Raw genomic sequence first — 27,189 nt, forward strand, 5'->3', positions numbered from 1 at the left:
TTTTTAAGCAATAAACTGTTGTAGTATGGTCAAAATAATTTAATGCTCATTAAATGCTCTTGAAAAAATCTGATTTTCATGATAATTTCATTGATGTTGCATAAATTTTTCAATAATATTATAATAATATGATAATACATGAAAAGCTTCATTTTTTTTCAAACATTTTTCTCTGAAAACAATCAGAATCCTTTTGATACGATTAGATACCAATTAAATGCTCCCATATGCGAGCAGTTTAAATAACTTCGGTGCATTTTTCATTAAATATATTTTTTCCAAAAATATTGTTCTGCTAGCTTAAGAAAAAAGTTAGCAGAACATTGGCCAGAAACAGCATTTTTAAGCAATAAACTGTTGTAGAATGGTCGAAATAATTTAATGCTCATTAAATGCTCTTGAAAAAATCTGATTTTCATGATAATTTCATTGATGTTGCATAAATTTTTCAATGATATTATAATAATATGATAATACATGAATAGCTTCATTTTTTTCAAACATTTTTCTCTGAAAACAATCAGAATCCTTTTGATACGATTAGATACCAATTAAATGCTCCCATATGCGAGCAGTTTCAATAACTTAGGTGCATTTTTGATTAAATATATTTTTTTCAAAAATATTGTTCTGCTAGCTTAAGAAAAAAGTTAGCAGAACATTGGCCAGAAACAGCATTTTTAAGCAATAAACTGTTGTAGAATGGTCATAATAATTTAATGCTCATTAAACGCTCTTGAAAAAACATGATTTTCATGATAATTTTATTGATGTTGTATAAATTTTTCAAAAATATGATAATATATGAATAGCTTTAATTTTTTCAAACATTTCCCTCTGAAAACAATCAGAATCCTTTTGATACGATTAGATACCAATTGAATACTTTCTTCTGTTCTTCATGAATGATAGATTATTCATTCTCACGTACACTGGTGTTAATACTTAACTCAATTAAAAAAATGGCGCTTGGTTCAGTGAATTTCACAGCGCTCAAAAAAAATGCTTTGCAAGATCGATTCAACAGAGATAGATCCTGCAGCTGCGATTTTTTAGATGGATCGATCTGGGACCGCTCAGCTGAATCGATCCTGAAGATTGATCTTTCCCTGTAGATCGCCCAATCCCTTATTCCGTATCCTTTTCAATAACAATAACTTCTCTGGCTATTTTCTAACAACTGTTGGCCCTTTTTTTCGATTTGTTGGGTACTATTTGGTCACTTGTTTCATCAACTGCTTATGCTTATTAGCGGCGAATGCTTATTAGCTGAGTCAATTAAAGGCTATAATCGTCTTGTTCAGTATTAAACTAATAAGATATACAAATTTTTAACCTATGACATCAAGAACGCCAAGCCGGTCGAGGTTGTCTTGAAAGGTCTCACCAACGATCAAACCGTTGATGAGATCATCATCACCGCTCAACCACCGATCATCAAACTTACCCCAACAGAATTAATTGGCATACCTAATGAAACGAAAATCATGAGGCGAGAAAAGTCAGAAAGCTGGAATTTCCCTTGTTAATTATTTAATTCATTTTAACCGGACTTATCTCCCAGATGGTCTCGTCGTACGATGCTGGCCTAACAAGCAAGTCGTCGTGTAAGTTTGAGTCTCGGTTTGGGAGAGACTGTTAGTGTCTGTAAGATCGTAGCGCTAGCCCCGCAACACTAAAACAGTCGGCTGCGAAGTCTTTGTATAGTAAACAGAATGTCAATTTCCGAATCGGAATGTAGCACCCAGGCTTTGTTTTGCTAACCGCACTGAGGTTAACAATTTGAAATTTTTTGACAAACCACATATCATCCATAATGTTCAGGTAAAGTAATGATAAGTCCTAATTGAGACAGCAAACAAATCTCAATAAAATAAATTACATTTTTTAAATTTAATTTTAATTTTAATTTGATTTTTTAAGTTATTGAAACTGCTCGTAAATGGGAGCATTTATTTGGTATCTAATCGTATCAAAAAGATTCTGATTGTTTTCAGAGGAAAATGTTTGAAAAAATTGAAGCTATTCATGTATTATCGTATTATTATAATATTATTGAAAAATTAATGCAACATCAATAAAATTATCATGAAAATCAGGTTTTTTCAAGAGCATTTAATGAGCATTAAATTATTATGACCATTCTACAACAGTTTATTGCTTAAAAATGCTGTTTCTGGCCAATGTTCTGCTAACTTTTTTCTTAAGCTAGCAGAACGATATTTTTGAAAAAAATATATTTAATGAAAAATGCACCTAAGTTATTGAAACTGCTCGCATATCAGGGAGCATTTAATTGGTATCTAATCGTATCAAAAGGATTCTGATTGTTTTCAGAGGAAAATGTTTGAAAAAATTGAAGCTTTTTATGTATTATCATATTATTATAATATTATTGAGAAATTTATACAAAATCAATAAAATTATCATGAAAATCAAGTTTTTTCAAGAGCATTAAATGAGCATTAAATTATTTTGACCGTTATAGAACCGTTTTGTGACTGAAAATGCTATTTTCGTATATTGTCTGCTAGCTATTTTCTTAAGCTAGCAAACAAATGCATTTTTCAAAGAAATGATGGAGCATTAAATTAAAGGGACATACGAAACACATCGTAATCATTCCTTCGTAATCAATACTTATAATGTTTTTTTTTTGTTGAATTATCAATTTCTGCACCCCCCTTATATAGATGAACCGCCCTAATGAAAGCTGGAAGGATTCAACAATAGAATGACAAATTGTATAGACCATCGCACGGTGACGTCATGCACCTGAGTTTGACGGCTACTGGTAACTTTGTTTACCTCCGGGTGATGCAGTTTTTTTCCCAATTATAGCAGATCTTTTCAATTGTGATCAGAATGCCCTTAAAATGTTGTGCGTGAGGTGCCAGTACACTAAGAACAATTATAAATTGAGCAGCATATCCACTACGCGCACGATTGCTCCATCAGAAAAAAGTACAAAGTCCAAAACGTAAACAAAGTTACCACTAACTGTCAGAAAAGTGAGGTTAAAGGGATTCGGTGAGATAGTCTATAGCCGAGTTGCGCGCTGTTTACTGCCGTTCCAATCATAGTAGTCCCATGTTCTAAACAAATCTTATGCACGCTGGGACAATTATGCTTGGGAGGGCAGTATAGGCCTGTACTGAAATGCGTAGCAGCACTCGGAACAATGATATTGTGTTTCACTTTAGCAATCGCTAACGGACCATGTACGATATTTAGATATAAGAGACTGAGTTACACTGAATAAATTGTCATTGGGAATCAGACAGAACTAAAGGCATTTACTTAATTAGTATGTCGACTCAACATTTTTTAAGATTTGAGTTTTTAAGTTTATCCATTATGTTCTGATAAAAGAAATTTTTCTGATAGAAAAAAACAGTTTTTTATTCCAAAAAAAGTGACAGAATAAAGTGCCCGCTCTGAAAATGGATATAATTTCGATGAATTTCCATCGTAAAGCCCCTTAATTTTGTTTGTTGTAAGTATTTTGACGATTCATAAACAACTGGCTTGGCTCTGGAGCATTTGTACCCGTGTCTGCATTCGGTAAAGTTATAAAATATGGGAAACGCAGTACGATTCCGTTGTGCATCCGGAAATTGGTTGCTCGCTATGTCAATAAAGGCCATTAGCACCGGAAAGTGGCCAAATAATACAAAATCAGCGAGGCAGCGGTCGGGAAAGTCTTAAAGAAAATGAAAACGTTCGGATCGGTGGTAGATCGCCCAGAAAAAGGATGAAAACGCAAGACAGATACCAGAACGAACAAGAAAACCATTCGTGAGGCGAAGGAAAACTCAAAAATTACGGTCCGACTGATACAAGAGGACCTCCAACTTTATTCCGTACAAAATGGCTGTGAAAAGGCCTTCCATCAGCAAGGTGAATAAAGCTAAGCGTCTCAAGTTCGCCAAGGAGCACGCCGATAAGCCGCGGAAATACTGGAAAACTATTGTGGAGCAGTTTGGTGAAAATAGATGGAATCATGACAGCTGAGTACGACTCAGTATCCTGCGGGAAATCCTCGGGGTATCCCTCCCTTTTTTCCGTTCCTGTCGCATCATCTCATGAATGGACCCCAATAAATCCTGATCTGAACCCCATCGATAATCTGCGGGCCATCCTGGATGCGCAGATCGATCAAACTGGTGTAACTAATAAAAAAAAACTTATTTTGAAGCCCTGGAGCGCGTGTGAGAAAAACTCGACCCACAACGCTTGAAAAATCTTGTTGAAAGTATGCCGAAGCACTTACAGGAGGTGTTAAAAGCTAAAGGAGGCCATACTCAACATTGAATTAATCTTGTTTGCCTTCAGTTTGGCTATACTACTGATCTGGGCACTTTATTTTGTCCCTGTTGTCATTAAGGTGAAACCTCATTGAATCCAAAAATGGGCGATTTTAAATTTTTAATTTCTTATTTTTTCATGAACAGACAACCATCAATGTTTAGCTAATTTTTTTTCATGAAAGCTACCCTTCATAAAAAAAAATATTTGCAAAAAAAAGACTTTTCAAAATCACTAAATAAAAGTTTAAAAAAAAAATGATGATTAAATTTTTGTTCTCTATTTTTTTACAACTTGGTCGAAGACGTCACGCCGGTCAAATAGACAGTTCTGGTTCTAAAAATATTTGCAACTAGTTGAACGTTCCCGGCGATGCTCGGGATCAAAGGTTTCAAAGATAGATTTTTTTATATTTCATTGCTGCATTAGCTCAACTCACTTCAAAAATATAATTCACATCTTATACTTCCATCATCACTTTAAGTAGGGTGTCGAACGTCTTCGTCAGTGGTTTTCTTCGGCCCCTTTTTGCATAAGATTGCTGCAGAAAAACTACCGAAGAAAACCACTGACGAAGACGTTCGATACCCTACTTCAATATTCTGAGAACGCGCAGAACGGAAATACCCATATTGGATTGTTTTTTTGTGATTTTGGGCTGATTTACAAAAACTGGAAGTCATTGGATTTCAAAATGACGTATGGAGTTCCACTTTCGAAAGTATTGAAATTGTTGGCCAAATATCACTTTAGAAGTCATAAATTTCCATGTTTCACGTAGTTTTGTGAATAATATCTCAAATTTAGTAATCAGATACTTGTTATTTTTCTTCAAATGTCTTTTCTGAACGTTAACTAACATTTTAATGAAAAAAAAACATGTGTCATCGCTATAAAATGACGTATGGAGTTCCACTTTCGGAAGTATTGAAATTGTTGGCCAAATATCACTTTAGGTCATTTTCCTGAAACCGGAAGTCGCCATTTTTTAATCCACAACACTTCGTAGAAAATAAGAAAATAAAAGATTTTTAATGCTTAAGCTGCCTCTTAATCGATATTTTATTTGGATTAACGTGAAAAAGTAACAGTAAGATTAAGAACTGAATGACCTTCTGGTTAAAAGCTCTCTAATAAAATTCAAATTCAAATTCAAAAGTACAAAAGTAAATCGAATGCCGTATATGTAACTATTCACAAAACTACGAAAACATCAGAAATGTAAAATGTTTATGCTCGAGACATGGATTATTCTGCAAAAAAAATTGTAGATGTTGAAAGAACAACGAACATTTTATTGCAAAAAAAAAAACAAATCATTGAATTTTGATTCAGAGGCGAATTGCGCATAAAAAGTCAAAATTTCGCATGTAATCGTATAAAACGTAAAAATTTAAAAAAAAATTTTTCTAGGTGATTTTCTGTATTCTGTATGCTGTATGTGGTCCTCGTGGCTCTGTGGTTGGCGATGTCAATTGGCTCCCACACGGCTGTGATATCGGGTTCGATCCCCGATCATGTCGAGAATCTTTTCGAACTGCAATTTTATTCGACTCAGCTCTGGGGCACGGTGTATCGTTGTTCTTATCCTACAACATGCAAAATGTGCTAAAACAATATCGATAACGAATTTTCTCAATTGATTTGGTTGATCGAGAACGCTATTAGAAGGCTACAATATTGTTGTGCTGTACACAGAAAATCATCTTCAAGCATACATTTTATATTTTATCATAAACAAACATTTTAATGAAAAAAGAATCACATGTCATCGCTTTAAATTTTGATTCAGAGGCAAATCCAGCATAAAAAGTCATAATTTTGCATGTTTCACGTAGTTTTGTGAATAAAATGTCAAGTTTTAGTAATCAGATACTAATTATTTTTCCTTACATGTCTTTCCTGAACGTTAACAAACATTTTAATGAAAAAAGAATCACATGTCATCGCTTTGAAATTAGACTTAAAGGCAAATTCAGCATAAAAAGTCATAATTTTGCAAGTTTTACGTAGTTTTGTGAATAAAATCTCAAGTTTTAGTAAACAGATACTTGTTACTCTTCTTCAAATGTCTTTCCTGAACGTTAACAAACATTTAATGTAAAAAAACCAGATTTATTCGCTTTAAATTTTGATTTAGAGGCAAATTCAGCATAAAAAGTCATAAATTTGCATGTTTTTCGTAGTTTTGTGAATAATATCTCAAGTTTAAGTAATCATATACTTCTTATTTTTCCTCAAATGTCTTTCCTGAACGTTGACAAACATTTTAATGAAAAAAGAATCACATGTCATAGCTTTAAATTTTGATTTAGAGGCAAATTCAGCATAAAAAGTCATATTTTTGCTTGTTTTAAGTAGTTTTGTGAATGATATCTCAAGTTTTAGTAATCAGATACTTTTGATTTTTCCCCAAATGTCTTTCCTGAATGTTAACAAACATTTTCATGTAAAAAAACCCACATGTCACCGCTTATTTTTTTGATTAGGAACGATTTAAAATGGTGGTGGTCACTGTACACCACTAAGACGGAGGCAATAACATCAATAAGATCAAGCGTTACGAAATTCCATTTTTATATAGTAGATCATCAATAACCTCTTTTCATAAACCTTTTTCACAAATGAATCGTGATTCAAAAAAATAACAATTGCACAAAATGACATTTCAAGCCCATAAGAACATTTATCCACAGTTTCAGCCAAATCAAAAATGACAATAAAAATAATCAAACAAGGACATTTTCTGAGAAATCGATCATAATTCATTCAAATTCATTCAAATAACACAGTGCAACAAAAATTAACTTTTTTTCTGCCTTGGCTTCTATATATATTTTTTTTTTGTGTATTTTTATGTCTAATCTTCGTAAAATGTCAGCAGATAAACCTATTTTAGTATTGTAGGGAAATTGGGGCAAAATCGACATTTTGCTGACATTTTACGTTGATCAGACACCTACCATTCGATTTCTAAGACTTTTTTACTCAAAATAAGATATAATTTGACTACCACTTTAAGATATTAGCGAATTACCATTAAGAGCAAAATCATTTCAAATCGCCTGGAAATACGCGAAAATTTAATCGACCATTTTTGATTTGAATGAAACTTTGCACACGTATTTGGCTTAGCAAACTGAGCATTTTTCACAGGTGGAGAGATTTTTTACACCCATGAGTTACATTCTAAAAGGGCGTATGCCTTTTGGCACAGGTTTTATTCGAAGCATTGTAGCCCAGAAACCGTTGGTTGTATAGAAAAATTGTCTGAGAATGAGTTGTAGGGAATTAAAAATGCATCATAAAAAAATATACACTGTACAAAAAAATTTTTTTTTTGACCAAAAAAGATTAAAAATAAACATTAAATTTCAATTAAAAAAACAAGAGTTGAATTTTCGTTTTATTTTTTTTTTAAGAAACTTGACGTTAATACGCAACTTTTAAAAAAAAATTCAGGATGGAGAAATGAAAAATATTTTTTTTTTATGGTAGATTAATTTTTTTATAAAAATTCTAATTCAAACATTTTTCAAAATATTTGTATTCTGATAATTTTAAAAGATGCAGAAAGTCATTTTGAATCAAAAAGCTCTTGGTAGTAAACATTCTAAAGGCATTGGTTTTCGAGTTATTTCTAATTTAAGCTCGAAAAATTATAATTATTTAGGAAAATACACGTTTTCCTTAATTTGTCCATGGTTCTCCAGCAAAAACCATACGTTTATTGGAATGCTTGATCAAAAATATACAATTCATTCTTTGACAACAAAACGATTGGGCGAACGGTTCTCAAGAAAAGAGTTAAATGTTCTAAGTGATATAAATATATATAAGAATCAAATATTTATTTTCGAGTTATATTATCTTAGGAACATATTTTTTTATGATATAGATACTTTACAGAACTAGTTTCACCTTATATTTTATATACATCATAAGTAAATGATTCGTCATCTTTTAAAAACAGATTCGTTTGTATCTTATTCTCTGAATTGGAACAAAATAGTAATACTTTTGTGTGGCAGCTATTATTATAGATTTTTTGAAAATATTGCTCCATTTATTATTTTGCTGATTAGACCAATCATACAATTCTTTTGTGCTTGTGATGGGATGTTCATGTTTTTTAGCTAAACTTGCATTTCCTGCCATTCGTTTTAATAAGCCACCAATTGCTTCGCACGGGCCTTTAACATGAGAAGTCGCAAAAAAATGCTACTCTGCATCGACGTTATATTTTATTTTGAACTTGCGGAGACTTGCAAAGTTTTTTCTATTTTCCATCAGACATTAATATCGCTCCATCAGACATTAATATCGCTTTTTTCAACTCTATTGTTGTTTTTAAAAAACTCATGATTTGGCAATGAACACCTGAACCGCAACAGTGTCAAGATGGAGTACTTCCGATATTATGATGAAGCTGATATTCTTAAGTGTTCCAGATTCTGAATAGTAAACAACGAAGGGATGAATGGTGGCTTGACTATCATTCCAATAACTACACGAATCACAAATTGATAAAGACGTATGAAAATGAGCTTGACTGTTCAATATTTTTATTTTGCAATAACGTTTTCGTTTAATTTGCGTAAGCTTGATGAGCACCGATGATCAGGAAAGGGTTTACAGCATTTGGGCTTGGTGTATTCTATTTTCACTTTATTCATCTTCACAACATGCAAACTGTTACTAACACATCTGCACGCAAAAGTTGAAGTTTTGTACAATCATTGTGTCTTCCCGATTCGCACAAATGTTGCACAGAAATCGCACAATAAATGTGTGAAACGCATAACGCAACAATTGTACTGCGAATACATTGACACAGAATGAAATCAGCATATGTTTGTGCACGCGCTTTTTTCTCAAGCAACGAGAGAAATTTCTCTCTCGCTCGTAGAATTTCCATGTATGTGCGACAAGACTAGACACGTCACATACATGCATGAAGAAGAAAAAGTATCTCGAAAGCGTGTGGGCAAAAGACTTGAAAAGCGTAGCATATGTCTCGTCCTCAAGCAGAAAGGAGGAGATTGGTTTTGCTTCTCGCTCGCTTTGCAATGCTGCTTGATACCAGTTGAAACTGTTTAGGTGTAGTAGTTTGGAGCTGCCAAATACATTGGAGAAACGCTAGAGCATTAATTGCGTTATGCCCAACACGCAATCATTGTACTGGTTCCGAATTACATCAACTATTGCGCTAAAAACGCACAATTTTGTACTGGTTTCGCACCATCCAACTTTTGCGTGTGGAGTAGTGCAATCGTATTTATATACGAAAACAGATATTATAGGTAACCCAGTTGCGTTATTGGTTGCGTACTTTACAAACAGTTATTATTAGTAAACAAGTAGGTAGTGTTGCACGACATATATAGAACATTCGGCAAGGGGGAACGTGTGGGTACAGCGCTTGAGTTATTTATCCAATCGTTTTGTTGTCAAAGAATGAATTGTATATTTTTGATCAAGCATTCCAATGAACGTATGGTTTTTGCTGGAGAACCATGGACAAACTAAGAAAAACGTGTATTTTCCGAAATATTAATAATTTTTCGAGCTTAAAGTTAAATTAACTCGAAAACCGATGCCTTTAAAATGTTTACTACCAAGAGCTTTTTGATTCAAAATGACTTTCTGTATCTTTTAAAATCATCAGAACACAAATATTTTGAAAAATGTTTGAATTAGAATTTTTATAAAACAATTAAACTACTATAAAAAAATTATTTTTCATTTCTCCATCCTGGATTTTTTTTTAAAAGTTGCATATTAACGTCAAGTTTCTTTAAAAAAAAATAAAAAAATTCAACTCTTTTTTTTTAAATTGAAATTTGATGTTTATTTTTAATTTTTTTTGGACAAACAATTTTTTTTTGTACAGTGTATATTTTTTTTATGGTGCATTTTTAATTCCCTACAACTCATTCTCAGACAGGTTTTCTATACAACCAACGGTTTCTGGGCTACAATGCTTCGAATAAAACCTGTGCCGAAAGGCATACGCCCTTTTAGAATGTAACTCATGGGTGTAAAAAATCTCTCCACCTGTGAAAAATGCTCAGTTTGCTAAGCCAAATACGTGTGCAAAGTTTCATTCAAATCAGAAATGGTCGATATTCGACCATCGGTCATTTCGCGCGTTTTGTCTCTTGATACTCAGAAATAATCGATATTATTTTGCTTTGTGAAATATACTAAAACTATGCCAAAACCGGTTTCGTAGAATCACCGTTTTGAGCTCAGTTTTTGTCCGATTTAAGATCTGTTTTTTTTTTCAAAAGATGGGTAAAAGGATGCTAATATGTGGACAAACTCTTAGAGTTTTGATATTTGGCCTCAAAACAAAATGGCGTCGAAAAAAACACAAAAATTACCGGTTTCTCAAAAATTCAAAATGGCACCATTGTTGCCCCTTAAGTTGAAATATTTATTTTCGCATCAAACTTCATCAAAAAATCATACATAGAAGCCAAGGCAAAAAAAAATGTTGCACTGTGTAATAGTCAGAATTAAAAACAACTAAGGGGCCATCCACATTCCACGTGGACAGCTTTGGGGGGGAGGGGGTGGTAATGTCCACGGTCCATGCATTTTTTTGAGAATTTATATGGCCAGTTGTCCACGGAGGGGGAGGAGGTGGTCAAAATCGTTAAAAATCTGTCCACGTGGAATGTGGATGGCCCCTAATAGCAAAAAATTACATTTAGAAAAGAAGGATGTTAATTATCACTCGCGCCAATGTTTTTTTCGCAAGCCGATAGCTCAGTTAATAAGCACAATTGAAGTTCTCAAGTACTACTACAATATTGTCGCAGAGAGCATTGCTCGTACTCAAACACCAAGGTAGTGAGAGCACAATCTCGCAAATTATCGCGACAATTTTCTTGAATGTGCTTTAAGGTGTTTGAGTAAGAATAATATTCTCTTCGGCAATGTTGTAGTACTTTTTGAGGACTTCAAGTTTGTCATGCAAAGTTGTTCAAAAATGTGCTAAATGAGCTATCGGCTTGTGAAAAAAAGAGCGTTAGTGATGATTTGTTGGAAAATGAACAATTGAATGCATCACTTTTGCTAGTAAGATTTTCATACTTAAGTTTTTACATATGACAGCATATGAAATCAACACGCAAAATTTGGAAAAAAAGTATTTATTTAGCTTATACAAGCAGCACTTTTAATCAACGATATTTTCGACAACCTCCTACAAAGATCATAACAATTCGACAAGCGATTGTTACGGATCATGCGACGTGACAGCAACAATATCGATTGAGGGCTTTCCCGTCACAAATCAAGCGGAATTCGTTTTATTTCTTTCCTCACTCAAAAGTAGCAGGAACGCATCCTTCCATGCTTTAGTCATAAATCTAACTTATCTAAAATTAATTTTCACTCCGATCGATTAAAGAGCACGTCTTTTGTGGCCCGTTCGCGGCTGCCACTGTAAGCAGGTCGGTAACATCTAGATCATTTCTGACGTAGAAAATCACCTCGCAGTACGTTGCCAAACGCGTGCTCGAGACGGTCCACAGGTTACACCCGCCCGCTAGGGGCACATCTATTTCGAAGTATGGAAACCGTGGCCGTCGACCTCCACACCCCTAGCAAACGTTAAAGTGAGCGAAAGTAAACATCCACTCAAATCGAGCGTTTCAATAACAATAAAACTAATTGTTTCCCACAAGGTTTCTCCTATTGACGCCAGGCAGGAAGTTGGCGTATGAACAAATACAGTATGTTCTGTACAAATTACATCCAAAACCAAAAGCCAAATTACTCAAAGTGCATAAAAGTAATAGAGAGACCGGTGCTATTAACTTGCCTTTTTGCGCCAATCTTCCGCTAGATATGAGGTTAGAGCGTAAGTACATCGTATGAAACCAGAGATAGTCTGCTGTCACTGTGCAAGTACTACCAATTATCCGAAGGAATTGTTATGATTATGAAACACTGTCGATGACGCACATTCACGGCACAGTTCCACTTTACTATATACACACACCTCCTCGCGCATACAACCCATAATGATCTCCCGCGCGCGGGGAAAACGTGCGGATTGGCACCGCAAAACTGATTGGACGTGTTCTGGCACATCTAAATGGGAAAATTTGAAGCACGGCCAAGAAAACAAAAACAAATTCGTCAAGGTATTAAACATGCTCTTTGCAAATTTGTGCTTTTTCAATCGGGGAAATGCCGCATCCTTCTCTAAAGAAGTTCTTGATGAATCCGTTGCTATGAGCGTATTTTTTCTCTCTGCTCTCAACAATCGAAAATTAAAATAGTTCATAGTAGGTATCTGTTGATAGCGAAAATGATTAAAACAGTTTCACACCCAACACGCGCGCTTTCATTTCCAGCGCAAGCGTTTGAATTCCATTAATGACAAACGATATGGCCTCTTAATATGAACAACAATCGGGGCCCCAATAAATAATCAAAATCGTCCCTTGTTACCCCTTTAACCGCTGCCACTGTATTTATGTATCCAGATGTTCCATGTTCTCTTTTACTTTTCCCGCTCTCGCTTTATGGTCGAGAACAAAGCATTATCCAAACAATTCCCAATGCTTGGCGCCAACAAGCTATTTCAACATTTCGCGCATCTCTGAAACGCTCATAGATGCATCGCTTTAAATAACCATTATTTACTATAACTCCTAACGTGGTGCGGTGATACAATTGCAATTACCCACGCGCTAGAATGGCATCTAACTGCAGAAAATATGGCACCTTTTCCCAATCAACACTTTCGCTTTACCCAACTTCGAGCATGATGGGAGCGAACAGCAGTATAGTAATGAGGAAGGACCTCGCCGCCGCCCCCCGCAAGCCAGAAAAGTGTGAAGTGAGATTTCCCAGATACGATTTTTGCTATCGCCAACATTTTAGAAGTTTGTTTACAGGTACGCGAAATGGGCGCTCTAGAAACCATTTTTTCAAAACGGCCAGACGCTCAGTGCAGACGGTGTACGATAGAAGTGTGCCGGGATTTTCGTACCAGAAATATTCACTTTCGCAACTTTTCTGTGATTCATACAAGAAAATTGACCTAGTTCTTCGAACGAGAATTGTCTAGGAATGTCGTTTCAACAGCATGCTGTTATACTCACTATTTTACTACTTTGGTGGACTGGACAATCGCAAAACCGGCACACAATATTTTTCAATGGTCAGATTTTTCCCCTTAAGACCACTTTTAACCGTAGAGTAGTTAGGGGCAAAAGTACGCATTGAACGTTTCGGAACATACGAGCAAACTAAACTGGCAACATTGTATGAATTTGCAACATAATAACGTCAGCTGATCACACATGTAAACACAAAAGATTTCGTTTGCTGTTTTGATCTAATTTTTCAGTTTTGGGAAAAAAGAACAACTTAAGAAACTCGTGTAGTTTTGTTTTATTGGTTGAGTTTGTTTTGTCGAAATTCTTTGGCGATTGTCATAGAAATCGAACCAGTTGAAAAACTCACTTTGGACTAAAATTACGCACAAAGTTTCTGCAGCCGCAAGACAAAATTTTATTTTTTTATAACCATGTTTTTCTACATCGATGAACCGGTGGGAACTTGGCCGTATGCTGACAGGGAAAGGGAAGTTGTTTTCCTTGGAGAGCAGGTTGCCTGAACGTCTGTTCTCCAGGTTAAGGGCGGCTCAAACAGCGACTGATCCGATGCGGACGGCTGAACTATGAAATGCGATGTCTCGCCAAGCCGATGTCACCCAAGACGATAGCCCCGTAACGAGACTAGTAATACAGCATGCCGAAATAAACATACTACGAACAATCCTGAGAACGATACGAATCGAACAATCGGTAGAGACGTAGGCAAACATAAAAAGACAACGATTGGAAACTTGGCACTTGGAATATTAGGACTCCCCAGTTAACATTTTTTTTGGATAACGGCTTGTTAAGCCGAAATCTACTGAATGATAGCCTTTTTAGCTGTAAATCAACAAAATTATTTGTTGGGTCTGCTCGAGCCGGCACGCGCGGGGGCCTTACAAGAGGTGCATTGGCCTAAAACCGGAGAACGTGAATTCCGGGCGGTTGATCCGACCACGGGCACTTCTTTCAAGTACAACATATACTGCATTGGCTGCGACATAGCGGAACGAGGCGTCGGTTCCGTAATGACCGTATATGCGTATTGAGGATCAGGGGACGATTCTTCAATTACAGCCTTATCAACGTGCACGCGCCGACAATCGATAAAACCGATTGCGTAAAGGAGAAGTTCTATGAGCTCGTACGGAGAGTGCCCACAACACGACTTAAAGATCGTCATCGGAGATATGAACGAACAAGTCGGACGAGAGGAGTTCTTTCGTCCCGTTATAGGTAGAGAAAGCCTTCACTCTACCACTAACGACAACGGCTTGAGGTTAGTGAACTTCTCCGCGGCCAGGGGAATGGTCATCTGTAGTACCCATTTTTCACGTCTGAACATTCGGAAGCACACACCGGTAGACACCCTAATGGATAGGCCTGCTCCCAGATCGACCACATGCTGATCGACGGCCGGCACTTTGCAGACGTCATAGATGTGAGGTTCTTTTAAGGGCCAAACATCGACTCGGATCACTACCTCGTGGTAGGCAAGATAGGCGCCCGGTTTTCCAACGTATTCAAATCGATATCGGCGAGGAAGGTACGTCTGAACATCCAGAGGTTATCAGCAAAAGGAGTTGCTGCAGAGTATACTCGAACAGTTGATAGACGGATCGTTGAACCAGCTGGAGTGGACCTGAACGAGCAGTGGAAGCACATCCATGATGCGGTCTGCTAAACAGCGCGAGAGTGGTAAGCATGGCCATGGGAACCACGCGTAGTGGGTGATGCCTAGAGGTTACGGAATAGAAGAACCGGGCCTACGCCAACATGTTAGTAGCAGCTAATCGTCTGACGCGTCAGATGTGGGAGAAATATCGGGAGGTAAGAGCTGCCGAAAAGAGGCTTTACCGCCGTAAACCGTGGAGATGGAGAATTGCTTCACCAGGTACGGCACGAGAAGCTTCTACAGAACGATTAACGGAATCAGGAACCGGACCGGGCCAGTACCTGTCATGTGTAATGACAGAGAGGGGAACCTAATTACCGATAAATCGCAGGTGGTCAGGCGAAACGATGAGGAAGGTAGGAGAGTCGTCGAGGTGAACAGCTTATAAATTGAGGAGGACAAACAAGCTGTGGACCTACCAACGTTGGACGGGGTGAAAAATGCTTGCAAAGAGCTGAAGAACCACAAAGCCGCTGGGAAGGACAGCTTACCGGTCGAACTTTTTAGAGCCAAGAGCGAGCGGATGTGTAGTGTAATGCACCAGATTATCCTAAAGGTATGCTCTGAGGAACAGGCCCTGATTTGAGGGAGGGGGACCCCCCCCCCGGTCAAAGAGAAATAAAGTAAATACCCAGGGCCTTCCGACACGAGAGACCCCCAGCCCTGTGCCAGACGTGAATAAAGAGTGGAGACCTTTGTTTTTGCTCGTAACCTTCCAGTCATTTCAATTTTCAAAGTTTTCTTACCTCTGAATTTTTTAGGAAAAGAGGGCCCTACGAAAATATCTGCACCGGGCCCCCAGCACCCGAATCCGACCCTGCTGAGGAACAACTACCTACGGACTGGTTGGAAGAACTCATATGCCCTATCTACAAGAAGGGACAAAGATTCGACTGTAGTAATTATCGAGGCTTTCCCGTATCCTGTTTCAGCGACTGAGGCCGTTGCAGGAAGCCTTTGTTGGAGATTGGTTTGGTTTTCGACTGGGGCGATCTACAACGGACCAAATGTTCACTTTGAGACAGATCCTCAACAAGCTTCGAGAACACAATTTGCAGACACATCATTTGTTTGTTGACTTTAAGGCGGCGTACGATACAGTGAAACGCAACGAGCTGTAGTAAATTAAGCTTGAACATGGTTTTCCAACAAAACTAATTGAACTGTTACGTGCGACGCTTGGCGATTTAATATCAAGCGTCAGGACAGCGGACTATGTACTGTGTTGCTGTTACAAAATAGCTTTAGAAGGTGCAATACGAAGGGCAGGTGTGCAGAGGAGCGGATTCATCATCACGAAGCCTCACATGTTTTTAGGCTTCGCGGATGATATTAATTTAATTGGTGTTAACCGATAAGCAGTTGAGGAAGCCTTTACGGTGGCTGGCTGAGAGCATGGTTGATTTGCGGGTGTTGGTGCTACGGTGGAGATGGATGGGAATACATTCGAAGTGGTCGACGAATTTGTGTATCTTGGACCTTGGTACTCTCGTGACATGTGACAACGAGGTGAGCCACGAGGTGAAGAGACGGATATCGGCAGCGTTGCGCAGCCGACTAAGGTCCCGTAGCCTACAGATCCGTATGAAATTTGCGCTCTATAGGACTCTGATCCTCCCGGTGGCGCTCTTCGAAAACGAGCGCATTTAAAGAAGAAAAAAACGCTTTGTCATCACGACAATGCGCCTGTTCATTCATGCTTAATTACACAAGCAAAATTGCATGAAATCGGCTTCGAATTGGTTCCTCAGCCACATTATTCACCAGACCTGGTCCCCAGCGCCTATTACGTTTTACTTAACCTGAAGAGATTGCTCACCGGTAGCATTTTAACTCAAATGAGAAGCTCATAGCTGAAGCTGAGGCGTATTTCGGATATTCTCCGATCGAGTACTTTTCGAACGGTATCAAATATACGACGGTATAAATAAATATGTTAAAAAAACCGACTTTGGCCAAAAACAAACGTTCCCGTGTATCATTTTTCAGGTATTTATAAGACTGCCTAGTATTAGAAGAGGGGATTTTAAATTGTTACATTTAGTGGCTGAAAAAAATTGGTGCAAAATTAGCAAAAAACTGATTGATTACTACAAACAAAGTTCGAAAAACTGGGGTAACTTGGTAACAGACCGAATTTTATGTATATTTTGTTTACAATAATTGTGTTGTGAACAAGCTTAGGAAAATGACTGGAGAGCGACACTATACTGACGACTTTTCTCTCTTTCATGCATGAGCTATTCATGAGAGCTCATATACAGCTACAGCTTACACAAGGCAACGAAACTGTCTTGTGTTGCGTACGACAGCTCATTCTTGCGCATGTATTTTGTTCGTTCTGACATGACAGCCTAGTTTGCTCATTTTGAGGATGTCCTTTTGCTGTTGACAGCCAGCTGATCGGCTGCGGCTGTCATCGACTCGTATTTTTTCGTTTCTACTTTTTCACAGGCCGGTGGCATATTGAATACAAAGCAAACCGTTTCCATTGTTGATATTGTTCCCCACGTAAGAAAAAAACGTGCTTTGCATCATCTCTTTTTCATTCTTTCATCGGCCTTACTGTCGTGAATCATATTCACCTGACATCCCGCTCGGGTTCGTACGGAAGGATGTCGGAAGATTATAGGCTGTCATTTGCGACAGCTTGGAAGAACCAACATTCATAACGAGATGAAAAATAACAGTACGTTTGGAGTTACATGTGTGCTGTCGTCAGTTGCTGTCGGACTGTTTACCGAACGTGTGCGGAGCAGAGAGAGCTGTGCAATACAATGAGAGCCGGATCAGTTGAAAATTGGCTGTCATTGTCTTGCAGTCATTATCATAACACTGGTTGTGAAAATTATAAGGTGTGTACTTTTGCCCCTCACTACTCTAAGGGTGCAAACTCAAATGTTTCTTACATCCCATGAAAGATTTTGTGTATCAATAGTATGAAATTTCAGCTCAAAATCAAGGCATTGTATCATTCTAACAAATTTTAAATATTACAACAATACAGAACAAAATGTTCATTGCGAACTTCAACCTCTGTGAACTGTTGACCTTTTTTTCTCTATATTAAAAAAAACTTTTCAACAGCGTTTTTTTTTTTTGCACAAATTTGCAATCAAATGCTTCACAAATTTTTTTCCTTTTTTTCTGGGTTTACGTGTACATTAACCACACGGCGTTCAGAACAATTATTCATTTATTTTCAATTCTCAAATTCCTCATCGCGCTTCGTTGCTTTTCCAAATTTCCCTGCAACCGCCAGCAAAATGTAAAATTGTTTTACTACACATGAGATACAACCGAACCTCAACCTTCTCATCCTACCCCTATCCTGTGTTCTACTATACGCCCGCATCTTAGCGCAAGTGGGTAAAAGAGCAGCGAGTAGAAGTTGTTTTAAAAATAAAGCGATTATGTCATAACATATTTCCACACACACCCGAGATTCTACGGTGTCTACGGTGATGATGATGATGATCACGATGACAGAGAGGAAAAATGTCTACGGTGATAGAGCGCACAGCACCAGTTATAGACACGGTGGATTATAGACGATGGTTACTATGTTTTTGGGGCAAGCTTCGTTTTTGCATTCAATATCGGCAATCAGGTGATATGCATCATGCAAAATCAGCAGACGGATTGGGGGGAGCTTTGGGTGATCAAACTTTATTAAATTTAAATTTTCAACTCAAATAATGCGCGATTTGCCTCCAGATACACGTGAAAGTCCAAAACCAGCGAAAATTATAAATAGGAAGTATCTGTTAAACCTTCGCTAGCGCGGTGACACGAAATGTCCATTCATCAATCGTCATCAACACAAGAGAAGAAAAAAATTGCGGAAACAACTTGTTCAATTTGCATTACTTTTTTTAAACTAAAAAACACTAAACAAATACAAACCCAACCTGGAATGTGTGGAAAGGGGCTCTATATTACGTAAATTACGTATTTGCTTCAAAAAGGATTTTTTAAGGGCATTACCCCTTGACCTGAATTCTCTTCATGGACCATCCTAAAACCACTTGTCGCCGATTATCAAATTGTAAAGGTACGGAAAATCTGGCCATTTAATTGGACACACAGCGTGAAGGCTGCGTATGTGTGTATGATTCAGCATAAACATATGCAAGTGTGAAAAAGCTGTATACTGTTGGCCAGACTGGCCATCGACACCAAATTTCGACTGCATGCAGGCGAACTAAAAATAGCACATTACACGCACGCACTCGGTTTCGCATTTTAACGTTACAAACTGCGCTAGGGAACGGTGATGCGGAACAGAGTAAGCAAGCTCACTTTCAGGGAACGCATCGGTTGGAATTGGAATTCAGGAAACTGCACACTTTTTTCACGAAATGGAGAGAGAGGCGAAAAGAGGGCCACCGAACTCACTCATCTCAAAAGTATGTAGAATTGTAAAAGGAAAGGTAGATTAGCCATTTTCATGAACATTCTTCATTCAACTGTCTGATATAATAGTAACCTTCAATTGAAAAGGTAACGCTAATCGTACTCGTAAGAATCTTCACCAATCGACACAGAGAAAAATACCGCAGCAATTTCTAACCATTTCAGTGGTTAAAGTGGTAGGTATATGGAAAATATGGTCGTTTTTATCCGACAATCCAAATCAGATTTAGATAACAACTTGATGGTTACTACCAAGATCCTTACGCGAATAGCTACCACATTTGCTTGTTGCTAAAATAGCCATAATTTTTTTCGTGTACAGTGATGCCTATGCATCGTTTATTTATCAAACTTTCATCTCCTGACGCGCTGCCCGGTGGCCAATGATCGTATGAGTGAATGCAAGCAACACCAGCGTCAGGCGTGAGATTCTGTTGAATGTGTATTGCGTACACCCAGAGCAGTTTGCTATTTTAGGTGCTGGAATCTCATTGTTTGGAAAGTTGGAACATTTCCGTTGACTCCTCAACCGCGGACGAAGCAAATATTTTTCACCACGATTTTCCTATATTTTTCTCCTTTCAATGAAGAAAGTTTTCTGTTGTTCAGAGAGTTTCTGTCTAGAATCGCACCGGCCGCCAATGCCACACTTATAAACCGGTCTTGTTGTGCCGTGCGCTCGTGCGATCTTGCAACAAAACGCAGATGCGACGCCTAAAACAGCAAACACATTTACGAGTGTATGGTGGAAAATACTTGGAAAATATGATTTACGGTCCAAACACGCTCATATTTCATTTTTTAGCCTATGCTGCCCCCTCGGTTAACACATTCCAACCACAGCAATTATTCCTGCGAATGTGAAAAACACCAAATGTACTTACCTTTGTCGTTGCCGCTGCGGCAATCATCGATCAAATCGGTAAGATCTTCGTTTGAGCTAGCCAAGCTGTTTTCACCGGGAGTCCCCGGTCCGGAACCTCCGCTTACAACTATGCCTGACGAGGAGCTAAATACTGAATCGCCAGAGCTCCCAACACATGGCACTGATGGCACCCGAAGATAACTGTAGAAAGAACGAAATACAAACATGTGGCCAAAAGTATATCGGCAGAACTTACCGTGCCACTTCATTATTGATCGGTATCATCATAGCTTCCGAGGACTTGATTTCATTCGCTGGAAGTGCACTGGTTTTTTCCCACTTGAAAGCAGCCTTAACTTTAGTCCATTTAGAAACCTTCGGCTTGAAATCCGATATTGCACTCTGACGTCGCAGTGGGTAGTTCCTACTGGATCCTTTACTCCCACCAACAGCCGACTGGAAACCACCGATATCGTCGTTGATAACGGATTTACTGCGTTCTCTGTAAAAGCAAGAAAGAAATCCTACGCATCCGATAGAGTATAGTAACACAGCTTACCGTTTCGAGCTGCTTCTCTTGCTACTGGCAGTATTACCAGCTGCAAGGATCGTTTCCAGCAGCGCTAGGTTTTGTTCGATTTCATTATCAAGCAAATCGTTGTCCGAATTATCATCCTGCATGCTGTTGCTCGCCACAAATCCTTCAGGATCTCGAATAATCTGAAATGCAGAATAATCTCATCCTTATTCTGTTTTCAGTCTTGAATGAAGAGTTAACATCTCACGTTGATTAAAAAAAATTGAAAAAATCATTTCAATTCCAATTCAACATTCAAGCCCACGTTCCACCGCGAAATGTGGACTCTTCAAGTGTCTTGCATCTAGAATAGAGGTTTTTATTTTACAAACTGTGACAGATGATGATCCTACACATATATCCTACACATATGTAATAAATATTGGGTTTTTAATATGATAGCCCTCTGACATCAACCGTTAACGTCTTAGACCTAACCTCAATCATGAGTTTTTTCTCTTATCGAAAAAATGAATGTGGACTATAACAAGTTAGATGTATAATAAGTTAGATGTGAAGCAACACTGATAGTTTTGGAACAGAAAGGAATGTTAGACCAGCTCTTGTCGCCTCCTAACGAGTTATTAAACCAGACAAAAAAGTCTCCATGCAGCTGGCTCCAAACATATTACTTGATATCTTCGATAGACATCTCAAACGAATTCATGATCAGTGCATTCCACTCCGAACAGGAAGTAAACGTCAACGAACCAAACCACTGGACCATGATATAAGGAAGTCAATACTGGAGCGTGATCTGGCTTACAACGATTGGTTGAATGCTCCGGCGGATTCGGAGACGCGAGCTAAACAGCGATACAAATCAATCAGGAACCGTACCAACGCTTTAATCAAGGATGCCAAAGCACGTTTCTCGCACGACCACCTGGACCAGAGGTTCTCAACCTGGGGTACGTGTACCCCTGCGGGTACTAGAAAGCCTTCAGGGGGTACGCGGAAGAAAAATCAGTAATAGCGGACAAAGAAATTTTTCTTTGTAATACTTTGTTGTTCAAACTTGCTCTTAAAACAAGACTGTAGCAATCATTGTATGACCATAGTTCAATTTGAAACCTTAACTAGACTTCCACAACATGATCTACCAGTACTCTCTCCTACTCTGCGAGAACATTCCAAGCCAGGGGGTACAATCGATATGAAAAATATTGCCAAGGGGTACGCGGACAAAAAAAGGTTGAGAACCGCTGACCTGGACGATAGAGTACCGCCTGAAGTTCTCTGGAAGCGAATTAAGCAACTTGATGTAGTCAAGGAGCAGGTGCCAGTTGACTGTGATTTTGATCCCAATGAAATTAACCGGATGTTTCTTGCCAGCTACACGAACAGCTCGCCTCGGCAACCACGTTATTTTGACAACGCTTCGCCTCACAGTTTTTCGTTCCGGACATTCGAAGAATGGGAAATTGTTAAAGCAATATGGGACATCAAGTCAAGTCAAAAATCGTTGTTTCTTTACTCTTGTAACAATTCACCTATATTTTCAATACTATCATTGAGTCTGCAACTTTTCCTGAAGTCCGGAAGCAAGCAAAGATACTTCCACTTCAGAAAAAAACCTCATGTTCATGCGTTCTAACGAATCTGAGACCGATTAGCATTTTGTGAGCGATGTCTAAAGTTTTGAAAAACTTTTGAAGAAGCAAATGACAGCGTTTATCACTGCGAATCGTTCACTGTCGCATTGATGAAAGTCGTTATTGGGGACATGAATGCTCAGGTAGGTCGGGAGGCAATGAACAGACCGGTAATCGGGCCAGATAGCCTGCACGCCGTGACTAATGACAAGGGCCATCGATGTGTGAACTTTGCAGCCTCCCGTGGTATGATAGTCCAAAGTACCTTCTTTCCCTGCAAAGGTATCCACAAAACCACATGGAGATCACCCGACCAACAAACAGAGAATCAAATCGACCACGTTCTTATTGACGGAAGGCAACTGCGGGACGCCGGGCAAGCAAAAAATCAGTCCTCCGAAGAAAGTCGCGCCAACAAGAGGACCGAGATCGCGTAGCGATGTAAGAGCTGTACCAAGCTAACTGCTGTACCAAGCTCCCGTGAATGCTACGTACCTCAAGCCGATCTGTGCAGGAGCTTCGACGGCAACCTCCTTACGGGGTGATCAAAACACTACGATGAGCATTTGAACGGCGATGCAGTAGAGAGCGCGATCTTTGTACACGAGTAGAAGACAACAGAATTCCAGCCCCCGATCTCCTAGACCAATACAGCTGATGGAGTGAACCAACTTCCCAGCGAGCGGTTAAAATACGGGTTTCTCCACCGTACTGGCTAGAGCCGTACACTGAGTCATTGTCAAGATTTGGGAGGAAGAACGAGTAAAAAAGGCGAAAAGCTAGAGCGCTGCAATTATCGGGCTCACTCTGCTGAACGCCGCCTTCAAGGTACTTTCCCAAATACTCTGCAGTTGACTATCGCGGTTTGCGAAGCAGTTCGTGGGGCACTACTAGACGGGATTCATGGGTGCCCGCGCCATCACAAATCAGATACTCGCGAATCGGCAGGTAATGCAGAAGTGCCGCAAATAACGCACATAGGAGTATTTGACCCAAAAAGTTGGCCAAAAGTCCGTCATACAAAATACACGATCTCCATTATTTTTAATTAATTTCAGTTAAAGCATACCCTCATGCTATCCCAGAACCCATTAGTGTCTTATCACATAAACCAAACTGCTATATTTCAAAGTTATTCCGCAGTAAATTGGTCAGTTTGAAAAATACGTGCTACTGATCGGGTGGCGTACAATATTGAAAAATTATGTCAAATAGTTTTTCTCTCTCACAGGACATAGTCTACAATATAAGTAAAATGTTTTGCAATTTTTAAACCGTTGAATGCATAAAATAATCATGGTTTGTTTACGAAATAAGTGATTATGAAAACCATCCGCGAAAAATCCATAATATTGTGGAATTATTTTATGATTTAGTAACCTTCCGGGCAAGTCCCGTCGAAGCTTTATTCATTGACAAAAAGGTCAAAGCCAAGGGCTTCTGAAAATATGCGAAAAAAAAAATCTTCCTCCTGGTTCCTCTTTTTTATTTTATTGACATTTCATTAAATGAAGATTTATATGAAAATTTCTAAATCTTTGTTTTATATCATGTGTAAAAAGACACTAGAAAAATGGAGCAAGCGAATTAGAAGTAATATTTTATATATTGGGTGACGTTTTAAATGGATGTCACCTTTCTTGTGTTGATTATACGAAAATAACACGTTTTTGATGTAATTCTATCCAATCACTACTAAAATAGAGCGACTTGGACTTTTGGCCAGCTTTTTGGCTCAAATACTCCTATGTGCGTCGTCTATTCATCGATTTCATATTAGCATACGACACAATCTATCGAGATCAGCTATGTGTGTAGTTCGAGTATCAAGGGGAATTCCCGAGCCCCTTCGAAACTCTAAGAGGTTTAAGGTAAGGTGATCAATAAAACAAATAATATAAAAGGCAAGGTAATGGTCTCTCATGCCTACTGTTTAATATTGCCCTGAAAGGTGTCATAAGAGGAGCGGGATGAACCCAAGTGGCACCATATTCCAAAAGTCGGTCCAACTGTTCGGCTCCGCCGACTATATCGACATTTTGGCTCGGAGCTTTGTAGAGATGACGGATACGTACATCGAACTAAACCGGATTGGACTGGTCATCAATGCATCGAAGACGAAGTACATGAAAGAAAGGGTTTCACTTGAAGATCTCCCACCTAAACTTCGATTTGCTGGTGATCGACAAGTTCGTGTACCTGGGCTCACTGGTAACTGCCGACAACGAAACCAGCAGAAAAATTCATCGGCGCATTATGGCAGGAAATCGCTTCAATCGAGTAGGACACTGATCAGACCGGTAGTTCTCTACGGTCATGAGACATGGACTATGCTTGTGGAGAACCAACGCACCCTTGCGGTCTTCGAGCGAAAGGTGTTGCGTGCCATCTTCAGCAGGAAAAGCCACGAGTCGCCCCTGGCAGACGACTTTTTCTTCCTGTGTGGACTAATCACTGCGACCATCGATCTTTTGTGATATCGCCGTTTATATGCACAGTAAAAAAAATTTACATTACTTTAAATGCACATAAATGGAGCATTGGAAACTATGTAATATTCCGTGTGGCATTATATTCACATGCAAAGTAAATGAATATATTGTGAATTTGCATGCATATTTATATTCGAAGCTTCAAGTTTATATCAATTAACGACCAAATTAAAATGGCTCAAAACGTTTCTGCACTGTGCATTATTAACGGTGTGAAATTGTATATGTTTTTCACTTTATGTGCTAGAAATCGTTATGTGCTTTCATATGTATTAGTTGTAAATTTCATTTTTTGGTACTGTGTGTATGTATCGTGTGTTTGCAGTATTCCGCACTTCTATTTTTAGCAATATCACTATTAAAAGTAAGTGATAAAGCAAAGCAAAGCCTTGGTGCTACATTCCGTTTCGGAACTTGACATTCTGTTTATTTATACACAGACTTCGCAGCCGACTGTTTAATGTACAGGACCATTGCGGGACTAGCGCTACGATCCTACTGACACTAACAGTCTCTCCCGAGCCGAGACTCGAACCTACGACAACTGGCTTGTTAGGCCAGCATCGTACCTCGAGATCATCTGGGAGACTGAAAAGTAAGTGAAATGAATGTTATAATTCGTGCTTGTGTGCATGCCCTTCCATTTTACGCTTACGATTCCGAACCTCGCTACCTCCGGCCAATATTATCGCCAATTACAATTTCCTGGAGAGGTTTCAACTGAATGGCCCTCTGACCCAGTGATGCCACATATACAGATTTATCTGCATTTATACAGATTTTTTACGTTTTTTTAATACAGATATCTTTATATACAACAACAATATCGCACGCTTAGCCTTGGGGCTAATAGCGGTCTCGATCAACTAGATTAGTTGAGAGAACTCGTTATCGATATTGTTTTGGCACATTTTGTATGTGTAGGATAAGTACAACGATACACCGTGCCCCAGCGCTGAGTCGAGAAAATTTCCAGCTCGAAAAGATCCTCGACTCGATCCGGAATCGAACCCGATATCACAACCGAGTGGGAGAGCTAGCCGACCGACATCGCTTATCGAAGAGCCACGGGGACCACACAGTATATACAGAATACAGATTTTCTGGAAATAATACAGATTCATACAGATTTTTTTGGTTTTCATGGGGTCGTAAATTAAACTTCTTTATATAGTTGAAAAACATAAATTAACTCAAATGCGGTTGAGCGTGTCGGAGGTTTTATTAAATTTACATGCTACGCATAAACGTGTGCATGAATGATTCACGGGAAAAATGTTAAACAAGCTATTTTGCATTTTTTTTTCGAGAAGGATATGTCCATATGCAGATTTTTATACAGATTTTTTGAAACTTTACCAAGGTGACAAGATTTTTTGAGCTCCAAAATACAGATGAAAATGTGGCATCATTGCTCTGACCAGTTTTATTGTAAGAGAGATTTAATTTTGACAAGAGGTATTTTCGAGGTTTTGTAGAATTCAACGTGAAGTAAGGGCTAATGGAAAGCCTGAGAAAAAACCCATGCTTAAAAGTCCGTTGACATCGAACGGCCCTGGTTCCACTAAGATTCGAACCCACGACCACGGCTTGTCAAAGCGGACTTTGTAACCTTGCGACTACGAAGCTCTCGAGATGACTCTTATGTACAGCAAAGGCCACAGTCCGACTTGGGACTGTTTGGTAAGGTATGGTGTTTCTTTGGCATTTAGGGGGCTTTTAATCCGCCTTTGTTGATATTTCGGGTAAAATTCACCGACAAGGGTTAAAATTTTTCATTTTAAACATTTTTTTACACAATTTGTTGTCTGAAAAGCACACGCCTGACGATTAGGCAACTTTTGATGGGTCTTCCCCAGAGCTCATGCTTAAGCTTCCCCCCTTACAATTTTTATGTAAATCACATTGACGGATCTCGAAGACAGACTGTATCGGGGATCAAACTCTTGCCTTTAAGCTTGAAGTGCAGTGCTCTGAGAAACGGAATTATAAGACCCTTATTGTCAAAAAAATATGGATATTCAAAGCATGAGAAAATTAAAACTTTTGCAAACAAGTCAAAGCAAAATATAACAATGATTTACTATCGAAGTAGATAGGTCTTCATGATATCCTAGCCTAACCCTTAGTGTTCTA

At 38.5% G+C, this 27,189-nt stretch overlaps 1 protein-coding gene across 5 annotated transcripts in view; it reads right to left on the reverse strand.

Annotated features, from left to right (window-relative positions):
• LOC129731610 (uncharacterized) overlaps positions 1-27,189 on the reverse strand; it is a 43,224-nt gene that overhangs the window by 8,481 nt on the left and 7,554 nt on the right. For all 5 annotated transcript variants that reach the window (XM_055691758.1, XM_055691750.1, XM_055691741.1 and 2 more), the window contains exons 3-5: positions 20,949-21,109; positions 20,646-20,891; positions 20,409-20,590 (exon numbers count right to left, since the gene is read on the reverse strand). In XM_055691758.1, coding sequence (XP_055547733.1) covers positions 20,409-20,590; positions 20,646-20,891; positions 20,949-21,109 — 589 coding nt within the window. The remainder of the gene's footprint in view (positions 1-20,408; positions 20,591-20,645; positions 20,892-20,948; positions 21,110-27,189) is intronic.

This window comes from Wyeomyia smithii, chromosome 1 (assembly GCF_029784165.1).
Source record: "Wyeomyia smithii strain HCP4-BCI-WySm-NY-G18 chromosome 1, ASM2978416v1, whole genome shotgun sequence".
Classification (NCBI taxonomy): Eukaryota; Metazoa; Arthropoda; class Insecta; order Diptera; family Culicidae; genus Wyeomyia; species Wyeomyia smithii.